This window comes from Cordyceps fumosorosea (genome assembly GCF_001636725.1).
Source record: "Cordyceps fumosorosea ARSEF 2679 chromosome Unknown scaffold_11, whole genome shotgun sequence".
Lineage (NCBI taxonomy): Eukaryota > Fungi > Ascomycota > Sordariomycetes > Hypocreales > Cordycipitaceae > Cordyceps > Cordyceps fumosorosea.
The window spans coordinates 205,982-223,775 of NW_017387311.1; the positions used below are offsets into that span (position 1 = coordinate 205,982).

At 56.7% G+C, this 17,794-nt stretch overlaps 9 protein-coding genes across 9 annotated transcripts; 4 read left to right on the forward strand and 5 right to left on the reverse strand.

Annotated features, from left to right (window-relative positions):
- Positions 1-233: 233 nt before the first annotated feature.
- On the reverse strand, positions 234-797 carry ISF_04857 (hypothetical protein; the record flags this gene model as incomplete). Its single annotated transcript, XM_018848462.1, has 1 exon — positions 234-797. The coding sequence occupies one exon, from the start codon at positions 795-797 to the stop codon at positions 234-236; it is 564 nt and encodes a 187-aa protein (XP_018704188.1).
- A 1,933-nt stretch (positions 798-2,730) lies between these two features.
- ISF_04858 (Mitochondrial substrate carrier) lies at positions 2,731-3,685 on the reverse strand (the record flags this gene model as incomplete). The annotated part of the gene is made up of 3 exons (XM_018848463.1): positions 2,731-2,777; positions 2,830-3,512; positions 3,585-3,685. 3 exons carry the CDS (start codon positions 3,683-3,685, stop codon positions 2,731-2,733), a joined length of 831 nt encoding a protein of 276 aa, XP_018704189.1.
- Positions 3,686-3,962: 277 nt separating this feature from the next.
- Positions 3,963-5,519, reverse strand: ISF_04859 (Alpha/beta hydrolase fold-3; the record flags this gene model as incomplete). The annotated part of the gene is made up of 2 exons (XM_018848464.1): positions 3,963-4,683; positions 4,762-5,519. 2 exons carry the CDS (start codon positions 5,517-5,519, stop codon positions 3,963-3,965), a joined length of 1,479 nt encoding a protein of 492 aa, XP_018704190.1.
- Positions 5,520-6,200: 681 nt separating this feature from the next.
- Positions 6,201-7,430, reverse strand: ISF_04860 (Peroxisome membrane anchor protein Pex14p; the record flags this gene model as incomplete). The annotated part of the gene is made up of 4 exons (XM_018848465.1): positions 6,201-6,914; positions 6,971-7,263; positions 7,326-7,332; positions 7,398-7,430. The coding sequence occupies 4 exons, from the start codon at positions 7,428-7,430 to the stop codon at positions 6,201-6,203; spliced, it is 1,047 nt and encodes a 348-aa protein (XP_018704191.1).
- Positions 7,431-7,915: 485 nt separating this feature from the next.
- On the forward strand, positions 7,916-10,208 carry ISF_04861 (HEC/Ndc80p family protein; the record flags this gene model as incomplete). The annotated part of the gene is made up of 3 exons (XM_018848466.1): positions 7,916-7,960; positions 8,021-9,951; positions 10,007-10,208. The coding sequence occupies 3 exons, from the start codon at positions 7,916-7,918 to the stop codon at positions 10,206-10,208; spliced, it is 2,178 nt and encodes a 725-aa protein (XP_018704192.1).
- A 560-nt stretch (positions 10,209-10,768) lies between these two features.
- ISF_04862 (Ribosomal protein L7Ae/L30e/S12e/Gadd45) lies at positions 10,769-11,210 on the forward strand (the record flags this gene model as incomplete). The annotated part of the gene is made up of 2 exons (XM_018848467.1): positions 10,769-10,787; positions 10,852-11,210. 2 exons carry the CDS (start codon positions 10,769-10,771, stop codon positions 11,208-11,210), a joined length of 378 nt encoding a protein of 125 aa, XP_018704193.1.
- A 1,083-nt stretch (positions 11,211-12,293) lies between these two features.
- ISF_04863 (hypothetical protein) lies at positions 12,294-13,597 on the forward strand (the record flags this gene model as incomplete). Its single annotated transcript, XM_018848468.1, has 2 exons — positions 12,294-12,478; positions 12,556-13,597. The coding sequence occupies 2 exons, from the start codon at positions 12,294-12,296 to the stop codon at positions 13,595-13,597; spliced, it is 1,227 nt and encodes a 408-aa protein (XP_018704194.1).
- Positions 13,598-14,735: 1,138 nt separating this feature from the next.
- ISF_04864 (hypothetical protein) lies at positions 14,736-15,074 on the forward strand (the record flags this gene model as incomplete). The annotated part of the gene is made up of 2 exons (XM_018848469.1): positions 14,736-14,978; positions 15,051-15,074. The coding sequence occupies 2 exons, from the start codon at positions 14,736-14,738 to the stop codon at positions 15,072-15,074; spliced, it is 267 nt and encodes an 88-aa protein (XP_018704195.1).
- Positions 15,075-15,440: 366 nt separating this feature from the next.
- ISF_04865 (peroxin Pex23-like-Penicillium chrysogenum) lies at positions 15,441-16,808 on the reverse strand (the record flags this gene model as incomplete). Its single annotated transcript, XM_018848470.1, has 1 exon — positions 15,441-16,808. The coding sequence occupies one exon, from the start codon at positions 16,806-16,808 to the stop codon at positions 15,441-15,443; it is 1,368 nt and encodes a 455-aa protein (XP_018704196.1).
- Positions 16,809-17,794: the final 986 nt, after the last annotated feature.

Genomic DNA, 17,794 nt, shown 5'->3' on the forward strand with positions numbered 1-17,794 from the left:
GCAGTAGCAGCACAAGCAGAAGCAAGCTTAAAACTGTATAGATGGTCTCGCCTATCTCTAGGGCGCACTAATAGGTCTGTCTGCCTGTGAACCAACACCAGGCAGTAACTCGGTCAACTTTTACTGAAAAGTTTTTGGGTGAGCACAAGTATTTTTCATCATCTTTAGCTATCAAACCATAATCAGAGCAAGCAACTATCGAGCAGCTCCCAAGATGTCTCAGCTCGGCGGGACTAAATCTCCTCCATCTCAAACTCGTCCTTCTCCTCCTCCGCCGCCTCGACGTTACGCACCACCTTTATCAGGATGCCCTTGTTCGTAAACGAGCCGTCCTTGAACTCCTCCGCGCCGTAGCGGGGATCGCTCGCGTTGACCTGCACCGCCATCTGGCCGCCGTTGCTCCCGCAGCCCCAGAGCGCCGCCTCCGTCTGCTTCCTGCGGCCGCGGCCGCGGTGCCCGTCGAGCGTGTCCGCAATGTCGTCAAACGTGACCTTGGCGGCGCGCTGCCCGTGCAGCTTGGCCAGCACGCGCACGCTGCGGTAGGTGGTCACGTCCCACTCGGCGCACCGGTCGGCCGCTGGCAGCGGCATGGTGTAGAAGGCGTGCGCGGGATCGGAGCCGTATTTGCGTAGGTAGTCGGCGGCGCGGAGGACGTCCCGCGGGACGATGTCCTGCGGCGTCCCGCCGGTCTCGTTGTAGCAGATGCGGCGCTCGGCCTCGGGGGCGTCGCACCGCGCGCTGGCCGGGCCGGCGAGGGAGGCGGAGGCGGCGATGATGGTGAAGAAGGAAAACTTCATCTCAAAGGTCTCAGAAAAAGGATTTAGTTGAGCTTGTCAAGTAAATATAGGAAGAGTTGTGTGGTGTACGAAAATAAGCTCTTGACCGTCTCAGCAGCCTGTTGTCCTTATAGTCATTCATCGACAGCCACATCACCCCATCGGACTCAATGTTTTACCCCTGTTTCTTCAACATGCTGTGTCACCTGTACGGTAAACCAATATTTGACGGTTATCCGATCTCCCCATCACTTCCGCTTTTTGCTTAGAATGCGTTCCAATTGGGCATGGCGGGCCTGTCTGCGCATCCTTGGCAAGGCCATTTTGCTGAAAGACTCCGTGTGTGTACCCAATTCCTATCCGAGTTGCAGCTTACTGAAGGCGGTAAGGCAGCTATCGGGGTACACATACTGGATGCAGAGCGGGATATGCACAGGCCGGTGGCGGCTGGTCGGGGCGGTGCGGTGCGGTGGCTGCCTCCAGCATGCATGAGGGAGACGACATGATGTGCGAATGCTGAAGTCTTGGAGGGAACACAATTCATCTCGCAAAATTCCAGCCCAATCTATTCCCTGGTATTCAACGGTGCGACTTAGTAAAGCATGTCTTGTTGGACGAAGTTGGTTGTGCAGGCAACTGCTGTGGATCTTACACTTGTCTCGGATGCCGTCCCGTGGCATGCTGCACCAACGGATCTCGAACCTCAGATGTAAGCAATGTCTCTCCTTATTAGCGAAATCTTGAGACCTTTGGCATCGAAAGTCTCCCGGAATGGGAAACTTTGACGGGACTAGGGAAGTACGGGCCTCCAGATTGTACTCATGCTTATGCGTCATGGCATGGCCGTATGAGGACACGGGGTCGCCTGGTTAGAAGGGGTCATGGCAGTAATCCCTGGGCTTAGTCCTTGCTGCTGCTCATTGGCAAGGCTTTCAAAGTTCTTAAAGCCGAGGCCAACTGGCACTCGTGCTTTTACGTCCGGCAGTGAAGTGACTCGGGTAGACCATGTCGACCGTATAATCCCATGTCACTCGATCAGCTAATGTGTGCATAGGCGGTATACCGCTTTGGTCAGCGCTTGCATGCTGTCTGTAGTGCAACTTCTTCAGCCGGCCATTGCCCCTTGGCACTCTGCAGCGGTCTGATCGGAACAGACGCGGCCCGCTCCGGTGCGGGCAGACCGTGGCTAGAGATCTGCTGCATATATTGGCTTGGACCGACTGCAAGCCAAGATGCGAAGTAACGCACGCATTAAAGACGGCTGAGGTGGTTGAGTTTCTCGCCACGCCTGCGGTGGTGTTTTGCCACCAAGGCCAACCGCAGTCTATTTGGCCTTTGCGGTCTCGATCGTCGAAATGGCGCGGTCCTGCAGATATTACTCTTCTGGTTGAGCAAGTATGGGGCCGTGGGAGTTGATCCGCCACCAGATGGCACATGTCTATTCAACGACCAGACCTGGACCCCAATACCGCACCTCAAGCGGACAACTTACACCCAAGGCCAACTTATCCATGGATGGTCGGTATGTAGTACATCCTTCTTTGATGAACCTCGCTTGCGTCAAATTCCGTCTCTCGGGGGCGGTGGCCGTGTAGCTTGGGGGGGCTTTGAGTGCCTGTAAACGTCTTGATGAGTGGTGAGTATTCTGTAGTTGTCCTGTTGCCCGCCATGCCGGCCTATCTTACACAATATTCCAAGATCTCACAAACTCGGCAATCGAGCAATTTGAGGTTCCGGGTGCCTCGGTCGACGCACCTACATAGCCTAGGACGGCGCCATGCCCTGTCACGAGCGTGCCCCAGCCAGCCTCAGGACAAACTCATATACTCCAAACGTGATGACGGCCGAGGGTATGGACCTCACCAGGTGCGGCGTCAGACCAGCATAAAAGCCGCGCCAGCCCTCTCGCGCCCAGGTGGTCCGGCAGCACTGGACGAGGGTCGTTTGTTGTACGCTACCAACGCTCCCCATCGGTGCTTGACGCAATCGTGTGCGGATCACCTATTGGTAGGAAGTCATTCAGTCAGCGTACTTGCTCGATCGGCTACCTTACATCCTCCTCTGCCAATCTCTTTGCATACCTCGTGAGGATAGGCGATGAGCACCGCGACCACCTTGGCGCCGCCAGCCGCACCCGCCGTGCCGGCCCAGTGAGCCAGCTCGCCGCCGCTCTCCTCCCCGCGAAGCGCCGTCTTGAGACGCTCATACAGCACCAGGTGCACCACCGTCTCCAGCGCACCTAGGTAGCTCGCGCTCAAGCCCTTGTACATCCCTGCCACGCCCTCCCGCCTCAGCACCTGCCTTACGCAGTCCAGCACGCCCCCATACCGCCGGTCATCCAGCTGCAGCCGCGTCTTGATGAGCCAGATCGGGTTCGTCGCCGTCGCCGTCGCCAGGCCCGCCGCCACGGCCGCCTGCGCGTGCACAAGCACGTCGCCCTCGGCGCGTCCGAGCAGCCGCGTGCCGAACCGCTTGCAGTTGCCGTAGACGTAGAACTTGACGGCCTGCGCGGGCACCACGCCGGCGAGGCTGGGCATCAGCCCGCGGAAGAGGCCGCGCAGGCCCTCGGCGCGGCGCATGGCGCCGATCGCGGCAAAGGTGTCGTATACGGGGCGGAGGATGAGGGGGGTGTGCGGCGGTGGTCGGGAGGAGGGTGTCGGGTACAGGTCGGACTGCATGCGCGTCCGGAGCACGTCGAGAGGGGAGGTGATGGTGGCGTTGATCAGGCCGCCGGATCTGAGCGAGGACAAGGGATGTCGGTCAGCAAGTAGGCGCGAAGATGGAAATGGTGGTTTCCAGGAAGCTTACGCGCCAGCAGCAAAGTGCACCCAGGGTGGGACGTCATGGCTGATGACGTTGTTTCCTGTCGCGGGAGGCTGTGGTTGTCGTTGTTGGACGTCAAAAGCCATGCCGTTTGCACCTCAAGGTCGTCCTCTGGCTTGGCGTATGGATTGTTGCCACTTCGAGATGTACAGATCTAAAAATTCATAGCTTCGAATCGATTGTCCGCGGAGGTTTATGACGAATGTGAGGTGTCGATGCAAAAGTAGCCTTCTTTGTTTGCACAAAAACTTGGCCTCGCACCAAGACACACCCACACCCTTGTCTTCCCCCAGCAAAGGCCAAACACTGTGAGCAACATCATGCCGGCGAGCATACAGTACAAAGTTCTATTCAATAACATCATTACAGTCGAGGTGCCACTTTGAACGGCGAGTTCTGAGAGTCGAAAATAGCCCGCGCCTCGTCATCGCTCAAGTCTACCACCTTTTCAAAGTCCACCTCCTCCTCCACCAGCGTCTTCGGCCTAATCCTCCTCGCCCTGCTCCTGATCCCCTCCGGCCCGCGCACGCACGCGCTCACAAACCCGGCCCAGCCGTCCCAGCAATGCCTCGCCGTCGCCGTCGTCGGCATGATCAGCGCGAAGCAGTGCGGCATCGCCTCGTACTCGTCCAGCACCACCTTGACGCCCGCCCTGGTCGCCAGTCGCCGCGCAAACACTCGCGCCTCGGTGCCCAGGTGCTCCCAGCCGGTGCAGACGTACACGGGCGGCGCGCCGGCCCAGTCCGCCGCGCGCGTGCCCAGCACGGACACGAGCGGGTGCGAGACGAGGTGGTCGTCGGCGTAAAAGTTGCGCCGCGGCGGGGTGGCGGGCCAGATGTGGTCGGCACGCACGCGCGGCATCCAGCCCGTCTCGGGAACCGGGAGCGAGGTCACGTCGTACTTGAGCGGCCGGTCGCCGCCGTAGGGGATCAGGCTGTGCGTGACGTCGAGCCACGGCGAGTTGCAGGCGGCGCCGGCGGGGAGGGGGACGACGCGCTCCGCGCCGTGCCATGCGACCCGGACGTCTTGCCGTCCCAGCTCCAGGAGAAGCTGCAGTAGCGACAGGGTCAGGTTCCCTCCAGCACTTTTTGAGGCGGTTAGTCAATCAGTGATCAGTGATACAACGAGGTAAAGGATGGGAAGCAGAAGGGAAAGAACGTACCTGTCTCCAGCAAGAACAATGTGCTCTGGTTTCACGGGCTCATGAAAGGCACCCGGCGGCGGATATAACAAGGTCAGGTAGGACACAAATGCATCCAGCAAGGCCGCCGGAAACACTGCCTGCGGCGAGAGGCGATATCGCACCGAGTAGGCGCGTCCCCCCGTGCGCTTGCACAACTCCTTCACAAACGGCCGGTGTGACTTTGGATCCAGCATCAAGTACCCGCCGCCATGCAGGTACAAGATCGTCGTCGGATCCCTCACGTCCGCCATCATCCGCGCGTACTTGTCCCGCTCCGGGACCTCCCTCAGCGGCCTCGCCCCCTCCGCGTACGCCGTCCACTCCGCCTCCACCGTGACGTACCCGGGCTCCCTCACGACCACGCCCGGCTCCAGGCGCACCATGCCGCGCACCGCGCGCATCACCGCGTCCGCCGCTCCCGACTCCGGCGGCGGCGGCGACGCGTACCGGCTGATCCACGTCTGGTCGGGCACGGCGCGCGGCCGCAGCGTCATGGCCTGCAGCTCGGCGATGGAGGTCGGCCCGTCGCTGCCGGAGAAGAAGGACTGCCCGACGCCGACGACCAGGCGCGTCCATAGGTCGACGTGCCGCGACTGCTCGGACAGCCCGAGGGCGTGCTGCGCGGCGACCCAGGCGGCGAGGGGGATGCGGCGCATCGCGTGCCGCGCGTACCGCGACCTGGCCGACTGGATGAGCGCCCGCGTGACCTCGGGATCGGTGTCGGCCTGCAGAACCATGGCAGGCGAGTGACAGCGAGGGGACCGGGGGGTGTTCAACGCTGGCCCGAGTTTTGGATGGAAGATGCTGAGGGGACGAGTGTGTATGTAGATGGCTTGGCGAGGAGTAACTCAGGTGCAGGTTATTGCATGTGAAAGGTTGGAATTTGGTTAGGAAACAATGGTAGAAAGATGCAACCGTATCAACGTGACGGAACTGTAAGGAGGAAGTGGTGACCACATTGCCGACTCACCCCTGGATCGCGGAGGCGGCTATCATCTCGGCCCCCGCCACCCGGCTTGAGCTAGTCAAAAACGTACGACATCATGCCTCGGCTCAATGTCGCAAGCATGGTAACTAACTAATTCTACTTCCTTCTTAGAGATACTGGAGTTGAATTCAAGTCTCAATGTTTTAATGCCGCAATTGTGTCCCTGCTAGACGCAGATTTTAACCGTTGTCTTGCTTCGCAAATTACCCAGGTAGCTCAAAAGGCTAGAAAACATCAGCACTCAAAAGCGACAATACTATATAGCACCACATCAAACCATCAGCGATATGTTTTCCAAAACAATTCCCATTTCGTGACCAATACTGTATTGAAACAAAAAGCTGAATACACATTAGCTGCCCGATTTGCAATCCTCTGCCATGTCCTGGTATAGGTATCATATTGTACAAGCTCCAAGCACATTGTGCATTCAAGAGCTGCTAGAAGCCCCCTCGCCACCGTTGCTTCCGCTAGCGGCGGAGGAGGAGCCGGCGCCGTTCTTGTTAGACATGGCCATTTGCCAGGCTGGGATAGATGCTTTGCCTGAGCCCTTGTTGAAGGGACTCTGGGAGAGCGTTCTTGGAGCCTCAGCCGCCTTCGCAGGCTCTGGGGCTTTGGCGCTGCTAGCAGTCTCGGTGCTAGTGGTAGCTGGATCGGAGACGGTCGCGGGCTTAGGAGTGGTAGCGGCAGGGGCAGGCGACGCGGCGGCGGGAGTGGCCGAGGCCCCAGGTCGCGAGTAGCCACCGGCCGAGCTGTTTACGGAGGTCATACGCTGAGAGACCAGAGTCTTGAGACTCGTCAGTTCAGTGTTAATCTCGTACAGACGGTTATCGGCCTGGGTCTTCTGGCTCTCCATGGCCTTCGGAATGGCGTCCTTCAAGCCTTGGATGTCTTCGCGGATGCGCTGCGCGTCATCGTCGCGTCGTCGGTTCGCTGTCTTGAGGTCTGACATGACCGTCTCAAGCTCCGCCAGAGCCGAATCGAGCTTCTCTGTTCGCTGCTGCTCAGTCTGCTTGAGCTCCTCGGTGTCCTTGGCAAGCTGCTCCACCAGGGTAAAGGCTCGCTCAAACTGGTCCTCAATCGACTTTTTATCCTGCTCTAGCTTTTCTGGTGTGGGAGGAGCAATAAGAGGGTAAACATAGCGCTGAGAATAGTGTCAGTTGGAGAACCAAAAAATCGCAGCCCTGCGCATGACCTTACCTTGCCAAGGGTGTAGACGCCGTAGCTCACCCCGCCAACTAACGTGGCCATGATGAACCAATCTCTCCAGTCGCGTCGAGGAGGAGGCTGCGGTTGCCATGCCTGTTGCTGGTATGGGGGGTAATATGGTTGGGGAGAGCCTTGTGGTGGGTAGGGTGCTGGGACGACAGACGACGCACCCGCGCCGGTGCGAGCGAGTGCATGATCAATCTCCTCCTGCGTCAGGTTTTTTGATCGCAGGAATCCGACTTTGTTTTCAATCGAAGAGTTGGCGACATTGGGGTCCTGTAGAACTGCGACAGAGTCAGCCTGTGCAAACGGAGTGGAGAGGCTGCTGGAGATTCATCCCACATACATTGGACCTGCGACAAGCTTCAGTCAGCAAACCTGAGTCAATACAGCGAGGTCGCATGAAAGATGAACTTACCGCAGAGGCCACGAGTTCCTCGCGAATCGCCATTTCTACTCAGCACTTTCAAATTGAGCTGTTGAAAGACGAGTTGGCGGATGGGCCGGTTTGACAAAGAGAAAGCGAAAGCTGGGGAAGAAGGAATGACGAGGGAACATGTGCTGGGTGCGGTAAATGTGGAGCTCCGGCCAAAGGCCGACGGACAGTGCCGAGGTAGCTCTGTTGGCGGAATAGGTGGCTGAGGAAAACCCACCAGCCACGTCACGTGCGTTCGTGGCGCGTGCCTCTGGCTGGACCCGCTGCGATTTCGCTCCCGCCAATCAAAGCGCGCAATGGCGCCTTTGTTTACTTTCTCGCCCAGCAACAAGCTATCCATGCATCAATTTCGCATTACACATTCGCATTGCACATTCAGAGCCGACCTTTCACAATTGCGACAAATTCTCCTGCCACCTGCATTCTCGCAATTATAGGCTTATAAGGCTGCTGTGAGCTTGCCGACAAATAATTTTTGCTGCTGAGCAACACATTATATCATGTCTCAAGACACCGGCTTGTGGAGTGTTCGCAGGCCGCGTGAGGTACGATGAGCTACTCGCATTTTGCCGCAATCGCAACGAAGCTTACTTGTGATTTTGTAGACCCTCGGAGGGCTGAACCCAAATACAGGAATACCCGCCCCCGGATCGACCATGAAGCGCAACGCCAGCGGTCATGTACGGGCGCCGTCAGGCTCAAGGGGGTCCTTGGCTATGTCGCGACCCAGTCAACCGCTTTTTTCCCGAACCTCGTCCGGATCCAACCTCGCAGACCTTGGACTCTCATCGGTGAAGAGGCAGTCTCTTGCGCCAAAGGCTGCTTACGCCGCTGCCATGGGAACGCCTGCTGCAGCGCGCACGTCGACCGACGCGGAGCGACGAAGCAGCGTATTTCGCGCGCGACCCTCTATGAACGGCCCGGTAAACCACCACCAAAGCTTCTTCCAAACGACACATCAACCTGCCGGTGTGCCAAAAGACCCTCGACCGCTCAAGGACCGAGCATTTCAGGCGCGGATTGGACAGGAACTGATGGAGTACATGACGCAAAATAACTTTGAGCTCGAGATGAAGCATGTCCTGTCGCCCAACGTCATGAAGTCGCCAACGCAAAAAGACTTCAACTACATGTTCCAGTGGCTTTATCACCGTATCGATCCGAGCCATCGGTTTCAGAAGAATATTGACCAGGAAGTGCCTCCGATTTTAAAGCAGCTACGGTACCCTTTTGAGAGGAGTATTACCAAGAGCCAAATTTCTGCTGTTGGTGGCCAAAACTGGTCTACATTCTTGGGCCTTTTGTACTGGATGATGCAACTTGCGCAGATGCTTGACGGATATGTGACCCGAAGCTACGACTATGCATGTATGGATGCCGGGGTCGATGTCAGGGGCGACCACATTATCTTCGACTTTCTCAGCAGCGCGTACAGAGACTGGCTGGCAATGGATGAGGATATTGGCGACGAGGATGCAGAAAAGGTGCTAGCACCCCATGTGGCATCTATGGCCCAAGCCTTTGATCGCTCCAACGGCCGGTACACGTCGGAGCTAGAGATGCTCGAAGCAGAGAATGCGCGACTTCTCAAGGAGATTGCAGACCTGCAAAAGTCCACACCGGACCCTGCCATTTTAGACGATCACTTCAAGATCATGGAAGAGGACAAGGTCAAATTTGAAGACTACAACCACCTTGCCGTCCAACGTTCTCAAAAATACGAGAAAAGAATACAGATTCTGCAAGAGGAGCTAGAGAAGTTAAACGACGAGCTCAAAGAAGCGGAGGAGGAGCGGAGAGGCCTGCAAAAATCTGTGGATGCATTGGGTATCAGCATGCAGGATATTGACCGCATGACATCTGAGAAGGAGCGCCTGCAGAAAGGAATCGAATCCGCCAGCCAACGACTCGAGGAAATCAAGAAGAAGGTGGCCGACAAGGAAGCTGAAGCGAGCCAGCGGCTCGACGATCTAGAAGACCAGGTGGAAAGGTACAACTCGCTTGCCTATCAAACCGCGCTTCTTCCATCGACAGCAGCCAACGCCAAAGGAAAAGACTACGAACTCCGCCTCACTGTTAACGACAGCTCCGATTTCACGTCAAATAATTTCTATGGGATGAACAACGGGAAATCCGGAGCCACCGACCGACTGCTAGCAGATGCGAATAACGGATATCGACCCAGCGACATTGTCAATGTCGACTTGCGTGGACAAGCTCGCAACGGATTTATATCTCTTCGCAAGGCAATTTCAGAACGTCGAAGTACACTCATGAACGACTTGATCAAGGATCGCGATCTCCTGGATGGCATCAAGGAGGCCATTGAAGACAAACGAAGCGAAGTGGAGACTCTCAACCACCGTGTCCGTGCCGCTGAAGCAGAGTACGAGAGCATCAGAGAGTCAACGGGGACTCAGAAGATGACTTCGGATGCTCAGATTGAGAGGATGGAGAGGGATCTTGCGCGGATGCGGGCCGGTCTTACCGAGTCCGTGCAGCTTCTGGAGCAGCGCGAGATAAATACGACTATCGAGTGAGTTTGGCAAGACAACCAGTTCTTGGGCAGTGTGCTAACGGTTGATTTTCAGATACGAGCAGTTGGTGCTTAGAGCAAATTCACTGCGCGAGGAGCTGCATACGGAAATTGACCGTATGCTGACCGATGTAATCAGGTTCAAGCTTCACGTTCAAAAGAACCTGGACGATTACGAAGGGTTCGTGGCGGATGAGCTGGAGAAGGAGCTTGGTGTGGAAGATGTGAGAGATGATACCCAAGCGATGGATCTATAAATGGATGGAAGACTGGTTTTTGTTTGAAAGCGAGCATGATGGGTGGCGCTTCTGGAGGAGTTATGTCTGGTGGATTTTCATGCTTGAATGAGCACATAGCGAAGGATTTATGGGGCTGCGATTCTTTCATGATTGATGAGGCAAAGCATATATACTTTTGTTGACATTACACTTTTCAAGCACTCATTTACTCCTCTTACTTTACAAGCAATTTCGACCGCTTCGCGATCTGACGACCAGCCGGAAGAGGAAATGGGATGGATGACCCATCTTTTTACACCAGATAGACCAATCAACGCTAAGCGCAAAGCGGTAAGAAGTCTGGCCAATGGCGATCAGGTAGTGGAGTGGGGCTTTACACTTTTTGACAAATGGGGTCTGGGTTTTTTTTTCTTCTCGTTGCTGTTCTTGACTTCTGCCAATTCAATCATCACCAAATTTCGGCATCCGCCTTCTCCCTCTCTTCCTCCCAAACGGCAGTGAACCTTTTTCGGGCGAGCCTCTTACCAAGGAACCCCCCCTTTATCTACCTTTTTTTTCTCCCTCCCAACCTCGTGAAAATGTCTGAGGAGAACGTCGGTATGTTGCCTAATCCCCCACCAAAAAAAAAAAGAGAATGAGTAGCATCTAACAAAATCTGCAGCCTGGCCTCTGGCCGACGCCGCGCTGACCCAGGAGATCCTCGACCTCCTGCAGTCTGCCACTCACATCCGACAGTCCAAGAAGGGCGCCAACGAGGTGACCAAGGCGCTGAACCGCGGCACCTGCGAGATCGCCATCCTGGCCGCCGACACGGAGCCGCTGGCCATCCTGCTGCACATCCCGCTGCTGTGCGAGGACAAGGGCACGCCGTACGTGTACGTGCCCAGCAAGTCGCTGCTCGGCCGCGCGTGCGGCGTCAGCCGCTCGGTCATTGCGGCGTCGATCAACTCGAACGAGGCGAGCGAGCTGGCGGGCCAGATCAAGGCCCTCCGCGACAAGGTCGAGCGCCTGGCCATCTAAACGAAGCATCGGTCGGGTTGTCACATGTTCACGCGTGAGCTTTCGAAATAGCGTCCCGATGACTGCGGGTAGCCTATGGCTTTGCGGATGACGAATGGATGGCAAAACGTGTCTGGTGAAAAGGACACCGTGAGAAGGATGCTGGGAACTTGGGTCCTGAGGAGAGAGATATAAAATTAAAATGGAAAATCTTCTGCGGAATCGGAGTAATGAAATCTATTATCGGATAGTCGAAATACACGATACCCTGGAACACCACCTCGATCACATGCGCAGCTAGATCAGGCCGACAACGCTATTCGAGTTGCCTGCATGGGCCAATTGGGACATGTAACACTGAATGTTTTTACTAACCATGGTGTTCGTTTTGAAGCAAAGAGAGACATAAAACGGACTCGGCTGCTTAGATCCCGCTGCGTCTCGTATCTATGGCATCCTCCCTCAGCGTCACCAGTTGTACGGCAGCAAAACAGCAGTTTCTCGCCAGGTGTAGATTTTTTGAAGCCATTCCAGCTTACAAGCCTCAAATAATCGATAACAATGCGCGTCGTCAGACCAACAATATCAGAAGGGTCGGTAGCCGCCCCAGACAAATTGCTGGGGCTCGGGCACGGAGTTAACATACAGCCGGCTAGACCACGCGATCAGCTACTCTACTCTATCCCGGTCCGCAAGGCTGGGATGCGGACTCTGCGGCAAGCTCAAGATACAGCAATTAACTCCGAAGGCAGTTGGCTTTACAGCTCTCTTCACCCAGGTATTTTCAACTTCAACTTACGCCGGCACAACAAACTCCGCTCCCCAAACTATCTCCCGACCCATTGTCGCATTCATCAGCCATACATAGCCCGTCAGATTCGTCAACGGCGCCGTCATCATTAGCTTGCCTAGCCACCACTTCACTGGGACATCCGACTCCGTCCCCAATTCAATTGCCTAATAAACCTTGATCTTACTGTCCCCCCCCCGCTCATCTTCATCTACACATTCACATTCAATCTTCTCTTCCTCCAGACTCTGTCACTAGCCGTCATTGGCCTCACTCCTAGAAACAACCTACATCCTCAGCACAACCCGCGACCCATGGCTGACGAGACATGGACCACTTCGGTCACCAAGCTGACCGAGGTCAAGGCCATCCCCGACGAGGCCATCTCCAACCCGCACCACGTCACCAACAAGAGCGGCAAGCTCACCGGCTTCAAGAACCCATACCCATCCTGGTATAACCTTAATGAGCCCTCGCGCCTATTTCACGAGCTCCTCTGGTGAGTAAACGCGCCCAGCCGCCCGATGCGACCCCCTCCCAATTGCACTGGCTAACCTCCCCACGCGATCTACAAAGGCCCATGATCACCGGCCGAATCTCCTCACCTGACACCACCCCGCCGACCGTCAACGTCGTCAAGCCGCGCTTCCTCCCGCACCGCCGGGCCTCGCCGCGGCTCCGCGCCACCTGGCTCGGGCACGCCTGCTACTACGTCGAGTACCCGTCCGGCCTGCGCGTGCTCTTCGACCCCGTCTTCGAGGACCGCTGCTCGCCCTTCCGCTTCCTCGGCCCGCGCCGCTACACCCCGAAGCCCTGCGACCTCGCCGACCTCCCCACCGTCGACGCCGTCGTCATCAGCCACAGCCACTACGACCACCTCTCTCACTCCTCCGTGCTCGAGATCCAGAAGCACCAGCCCGAGGCGCAGTTCTTCGTCGGCCTCGGCCTCGAGTCCTGGTTCCGCGCCAGCGGGCTGAACAAGGTCACGGAGCTCGACTGGTGGCACGACGCCGAGCTGACCGTCAAGCGGACCGGCGGTAACAGCAGCGGGACCGATGTCGCCGCGGCGGCGGTGAGTCGAAGCGGTGCGGACGCGGACGCGGACACGATCACGGCGCGCATCTCGTGCCTACCGTGCCAGCACACCTCGGCGCGCACGCTGCTCGACAAGGACACGACGCTGTGGTGCAGCTGGGCCGTGTCGTCCGGCGGCAAGTCGGTCTGGTTCGGCGGCGACACGGGCTACCGGGGCGTCCCGCGGGGCCTACCCGCGGGCGCGGACGACCACGCGGCCGAGTACGCGGCGCTGCCGCGCTGCCCGCAGTTTGCGCAGATCGGCGCGCTGCGCGGACCGTTCGACCTCGGGCTGGTCCCCATCGGCGCGTACTTCCCGCGCGCCGCCTTCTCCGCGATGCACGCCGACCCGTTCGACGCCGTGGACATCTTCAAGGACACGCGGTGCAAGAGGGCGATGGGCATCCACTGGGGCACATGGGCGCTGACGATGGAGGACGTGCTGGAGCCGCCGAAGCTGCTGCGCAAGGCGCTGGCGCGCAGCGGCATCGCGGAGGAGGGCGTCTTTGACGTCTGCGAGATTGGCGAGAGCCGCGAATTCTGAGTCCGGTCTTGCGGGACGGTGTACGTTTTGGACTACATAGGCATGCGGTTTCGGGAGTTGAGGAGTTGGATGCGGTCAAGAGTCTTCATGATCGAGAGCGTTTGCTTTGTCCTTTGTCCTTTGTGTGCTGTATGGCTGAGCAGCTGCGATTCGCAGGCCGTCTGACCTGTCGGTTGCACTGCAGAAATCGTGCAACATCATAAACTAATACGCTACGTAAACTATGCAGTCCTCCGTTCTATTTCAGTACTTACTGTGCCACGCCTTGCCCACCGCCGAACGACCTCGGATGCTCCGCGGACCGACAGTCCTCCGCCGCGCAACGTCAAGTGTAGACCTGTCACCAAATGCAGCACACGCGGTCTTCTCGCGGCGCATGCAATCACTTGCTAAAGCTTCTGCATTTCTCTCACGCTCCTCCCATTCGTTGAGTGACAGCTCACCCGCCCGTCTGCGGCCCGTGCCATGCAGATCCGTGCTTCCCCCAGGCCTTCAAGCCCCTCCCTTTCAGGATGGCATGGCCGAATATGTAACACAGCAAGCGGTGTACGTGCGGCTTGTTGCAGCAGCTCTTTTTAGGACCAACAAACTATTAGCCGTGAAAAGGTGATGATGGAAGTTTAAGCTGCGCAAGTCCGTCTTGTTGCACGCGCAACTTGCGAAGCTGCCCTTTGGGGATGATATTTACAGAAACAAACGCGCGCAATCTGCATTCAACGAAATTCATTTCGATCCAGGCCATTGCAGCTGATCTCGCTGGACGTCAAACAGAAGATGTAGCTGTACAACAGGATCGTCACCCCCAAAATGGTCATCGCCGCTTTGAGGCGCCACATTTGCGCGTATTCATCTCATGCCAGGCATGAACATGCAATCTTTGTTCGTTGAGAGGAAACGCGCAACAGCCATGTAAACTCACTCACCGCCAGGACAACCCCGACGAACAAAGCCATGGGCCGACCAGCTGCGCAACCTTGACACATCAGAGAGCGCAAGCATGGCTTCCTCGCAACTATAAGAGGACCACCACTCTGCTGTTCCAAGTCAGACCCCTTCTTCCTAACAACAAGCTCCTCCTGCATTTTCCAAACCCCGCGTCAATCAATCGACTTCCTGGCCACCACCCACCATCCCCAAGATGAAGGTCTCCGCGTCCGTCCTTACCATCCTCACGGCCTTTGCCGCCGTCCACGCCGCCGTCATTGCGCCCAAGGCCGCCGTCGAGCCCAAGGCTGACCTCGAGCCCATCGCTGACCTCGAGCCCGCGTCCGACATGAAACCCGCGACCGGCATCGAGGCCCGCTGCCTCACCTACGGCCAGCGCTGCAAGGGCAACGGCAGCTTGGGCGTTTGCTGTGGTTACTGCTCCGCCAAGGGCAACGTGAGCCTCCCCAAGCCAAGTCCCTTGTCGTCTCGTTGAATCATGCTAACCGGGTGCATTGACTTGTTATAGAAAGCCGGCACGTGCCGCCTCTGAGCGAGGGAGAGATGGCTGCACGGGAGGCATCAGATACATAATCAAATACAATCATTATGTATATCCAAAAGACTAGCAATTACGCATGACAGATTAAACGGCCAACTCCCTGCCAATGGAGTCGAATCTCCATGGAAACGCTCATGATGCACCTGCGCCAATATGAAATCTTTATAGCGTCCGACAAAGAACCCAATTCGTAGTACATGACATAGACGAGCCACAGTTTGCTTTCAGCGACTCCAGCAATGGTCCATGACGACAAGGAAACAACAAGACAAGCGAGAAATGAAACGGGGTATCCAGCAAGGATAATAGTAAAAGGATATGTGCGGTTATACAGGTTTTGTAGTGAAAAATGGGGGTTCAAGATTTGCCCGGGAGTGCGCCTAGATTCGGTGGCGCCGGACCACTTTGATCGATGCCTTCAAAACTCTCATAGAATTTATGTCGGTCATCTTTCAGCTGGATCCTCGATTCACCCGAGGCAACCATGTGCTTGACGTCGCTCCAGTATGCTAGCTTACGGACTTCTTGATCCGCATGCCGGAGGGCCGCCTTCAGGGCATCTCGTCGATTCTTCATGGCCGGAGTGGGCTCCGTTCCGGCATCGCGATTGGCTTCGTTGTACTTGGCGACAATGTGGCATAGTAATAACCTGCGCGATGCCTGGAAAACGAAGAGCCCCATGATTTCGTGCATGTTCCTCTGCAGGGCCGGGAGGTCTTGCGCATGTGCCAGGTAGTTTTCCACAGCCTCTCTCTTTTCACGATCTATGCGAGCGAAGCGAAGGGTCCGCATTAAAGTCGGGAGATCAAAGATATCGGGCTCTTCTTCGAAGAAATCCACAGTAGACGCTTGGGCCGTGCTTGCGCGGCTGGCAGCGCGGCTAATGAGGCTGCCAGCTGCGGTTCTCGTGCGGTCTGACGCTGGCCGTACGGAGAAGTAGTCGGTGGTGAGGAGATGGGGCTCGTCAGCCCTATGGTCGCAACGCTTCTTTACCCTTCTCCGTATCCAAGCTCGCCGTCTGACGAAAGAATTCCACCACTTGGCATCATGCCAAGAGAACATGCTGGAAAAGGCAAAGGAATATTCCCAGCCAAACTCATCGACCCCTTCTTGGTGGTTGACACGCCATTCTGGCCAAGCCCACTCCCACGTCGGATCGGGGACGACGGCGCTATTTATGTCGGTCAATGACGGTTTGTGAAATTCGTTTGTCCACGGCGTAGGGTCCAAACCGCCCAGTGCTTTTGAAGAAAACAAAGCACCGCCGCAGAAAAAACCGCCGCGCTCGTTTTCGTACAGGATGTCAATGGCCGTCTCTCGGTTGTCAATCACCTTCTTGGTTCTTGAGTACGGCTGCGGTTCAGGCATCGGAGTCGCATCCTGGACTTCGATAGAGGGCTGAGATGGCGACGGCCTCACAGCGCGATCATTCTCTTGCTCCTCTGGTTGCTCGATTATGACTTGGCGACTGCCACTGGGACTGCCACTGGGACTGGGGCGCCTACTAGACGCATTCGACTCATCGGCACTACTAGGAGCTCGGCTGCTTCTCTGGGTACTGGAGGCAGGCGTCAAGAGGTTGGAAGTAGTCGTGGTCCGGTCTATTTGGGCGTAGTGGTGGCCGTTGTGCGGGGAGACGGTGCCGTCATTATCGACGAGATTGATTTCGTGGTCAAAATCGTCCGGTTTGAGGCCTGCCACACGGCGCGAGCTGCGGAGCTTCATTGCAGCTAGTCCGTCTCAAAGCATGTCTGTCTGACCAGTGGGCACCGTAGATCTAGCGAGGGCGGGCAAGCCCTCAACGAGCGTCGCTTTTCGTAATGCAGGTCGGGATCAGAATTTCATCGGCATTTTTTTGTCTTCGAGTGGCAGGTGGGTGAGCGACAGCTTTGTCGTGCGATATTAAATATATCGCAGGTGGTGGAGGAAACGGCCCAGGTCTTGGCAGTTGAGTTGGTTGGTACGTAAACGCTCGGCCAGTGCGTGGCAGAGGAACCGTTCGAGCCGTTCTCCCGCCAATATCGTGAAAAAGTAAAGGTCGGAAGAGAATTGGCCAGCAGCTGAAGCTAGCCAGGCAACAGTCGCAGATAGAGGACACCGGCGGCTTGGGTGAGAAACTGCGGTGCCGTTTGGGGTATGACGACAACGACGCTTTCAGCTTCAGCGAAACGGCGAAGTACCGTCGTCAGCCAGAGGAGACACGAGCGGCAAAGAGAAGCGTCAGGCCACGCAGAAAGTAGGGAGAAGTTGACCAAACAAGCACCCAAAGGGAAGGATGAAGAAAGTCTCGCGCCAGGCGAGCCCAATTTTAGATGTCGGTTTGAAGAAGAAAGCTGGAGAAGCTGCTGCCGCTGCTGCGGGAAACAAGGAAGCTATCGGCCAAGTAAAATCGCAGGCGGTGGGCTGATGGGCCGGCCGGCCTCCACTGTAGTTGGCTGCCGCTAGCGGGGTTACAGTGCGTGTGCCGCTGAAAGGCTGCCTGAACTTCCCCCACTGGGCCGGCCTGGGCCATGTGGGGCTCCCGGTGTGGCGCACATGATGTAATGCCTGCAAAGAGCCCGGAATTGTCATCCTAGCGGCGCTGAGATGCAAGGGGGCTGGCCTTGGAAATGCGAAGTATTCAGTAAACTAATATATAAAGGCTAAAACTTAAAAAAAAAAAAAAAAAAAAAAAAAACCCCCTGGTTTTCCTGCAAAACCCCTTTTTCAAA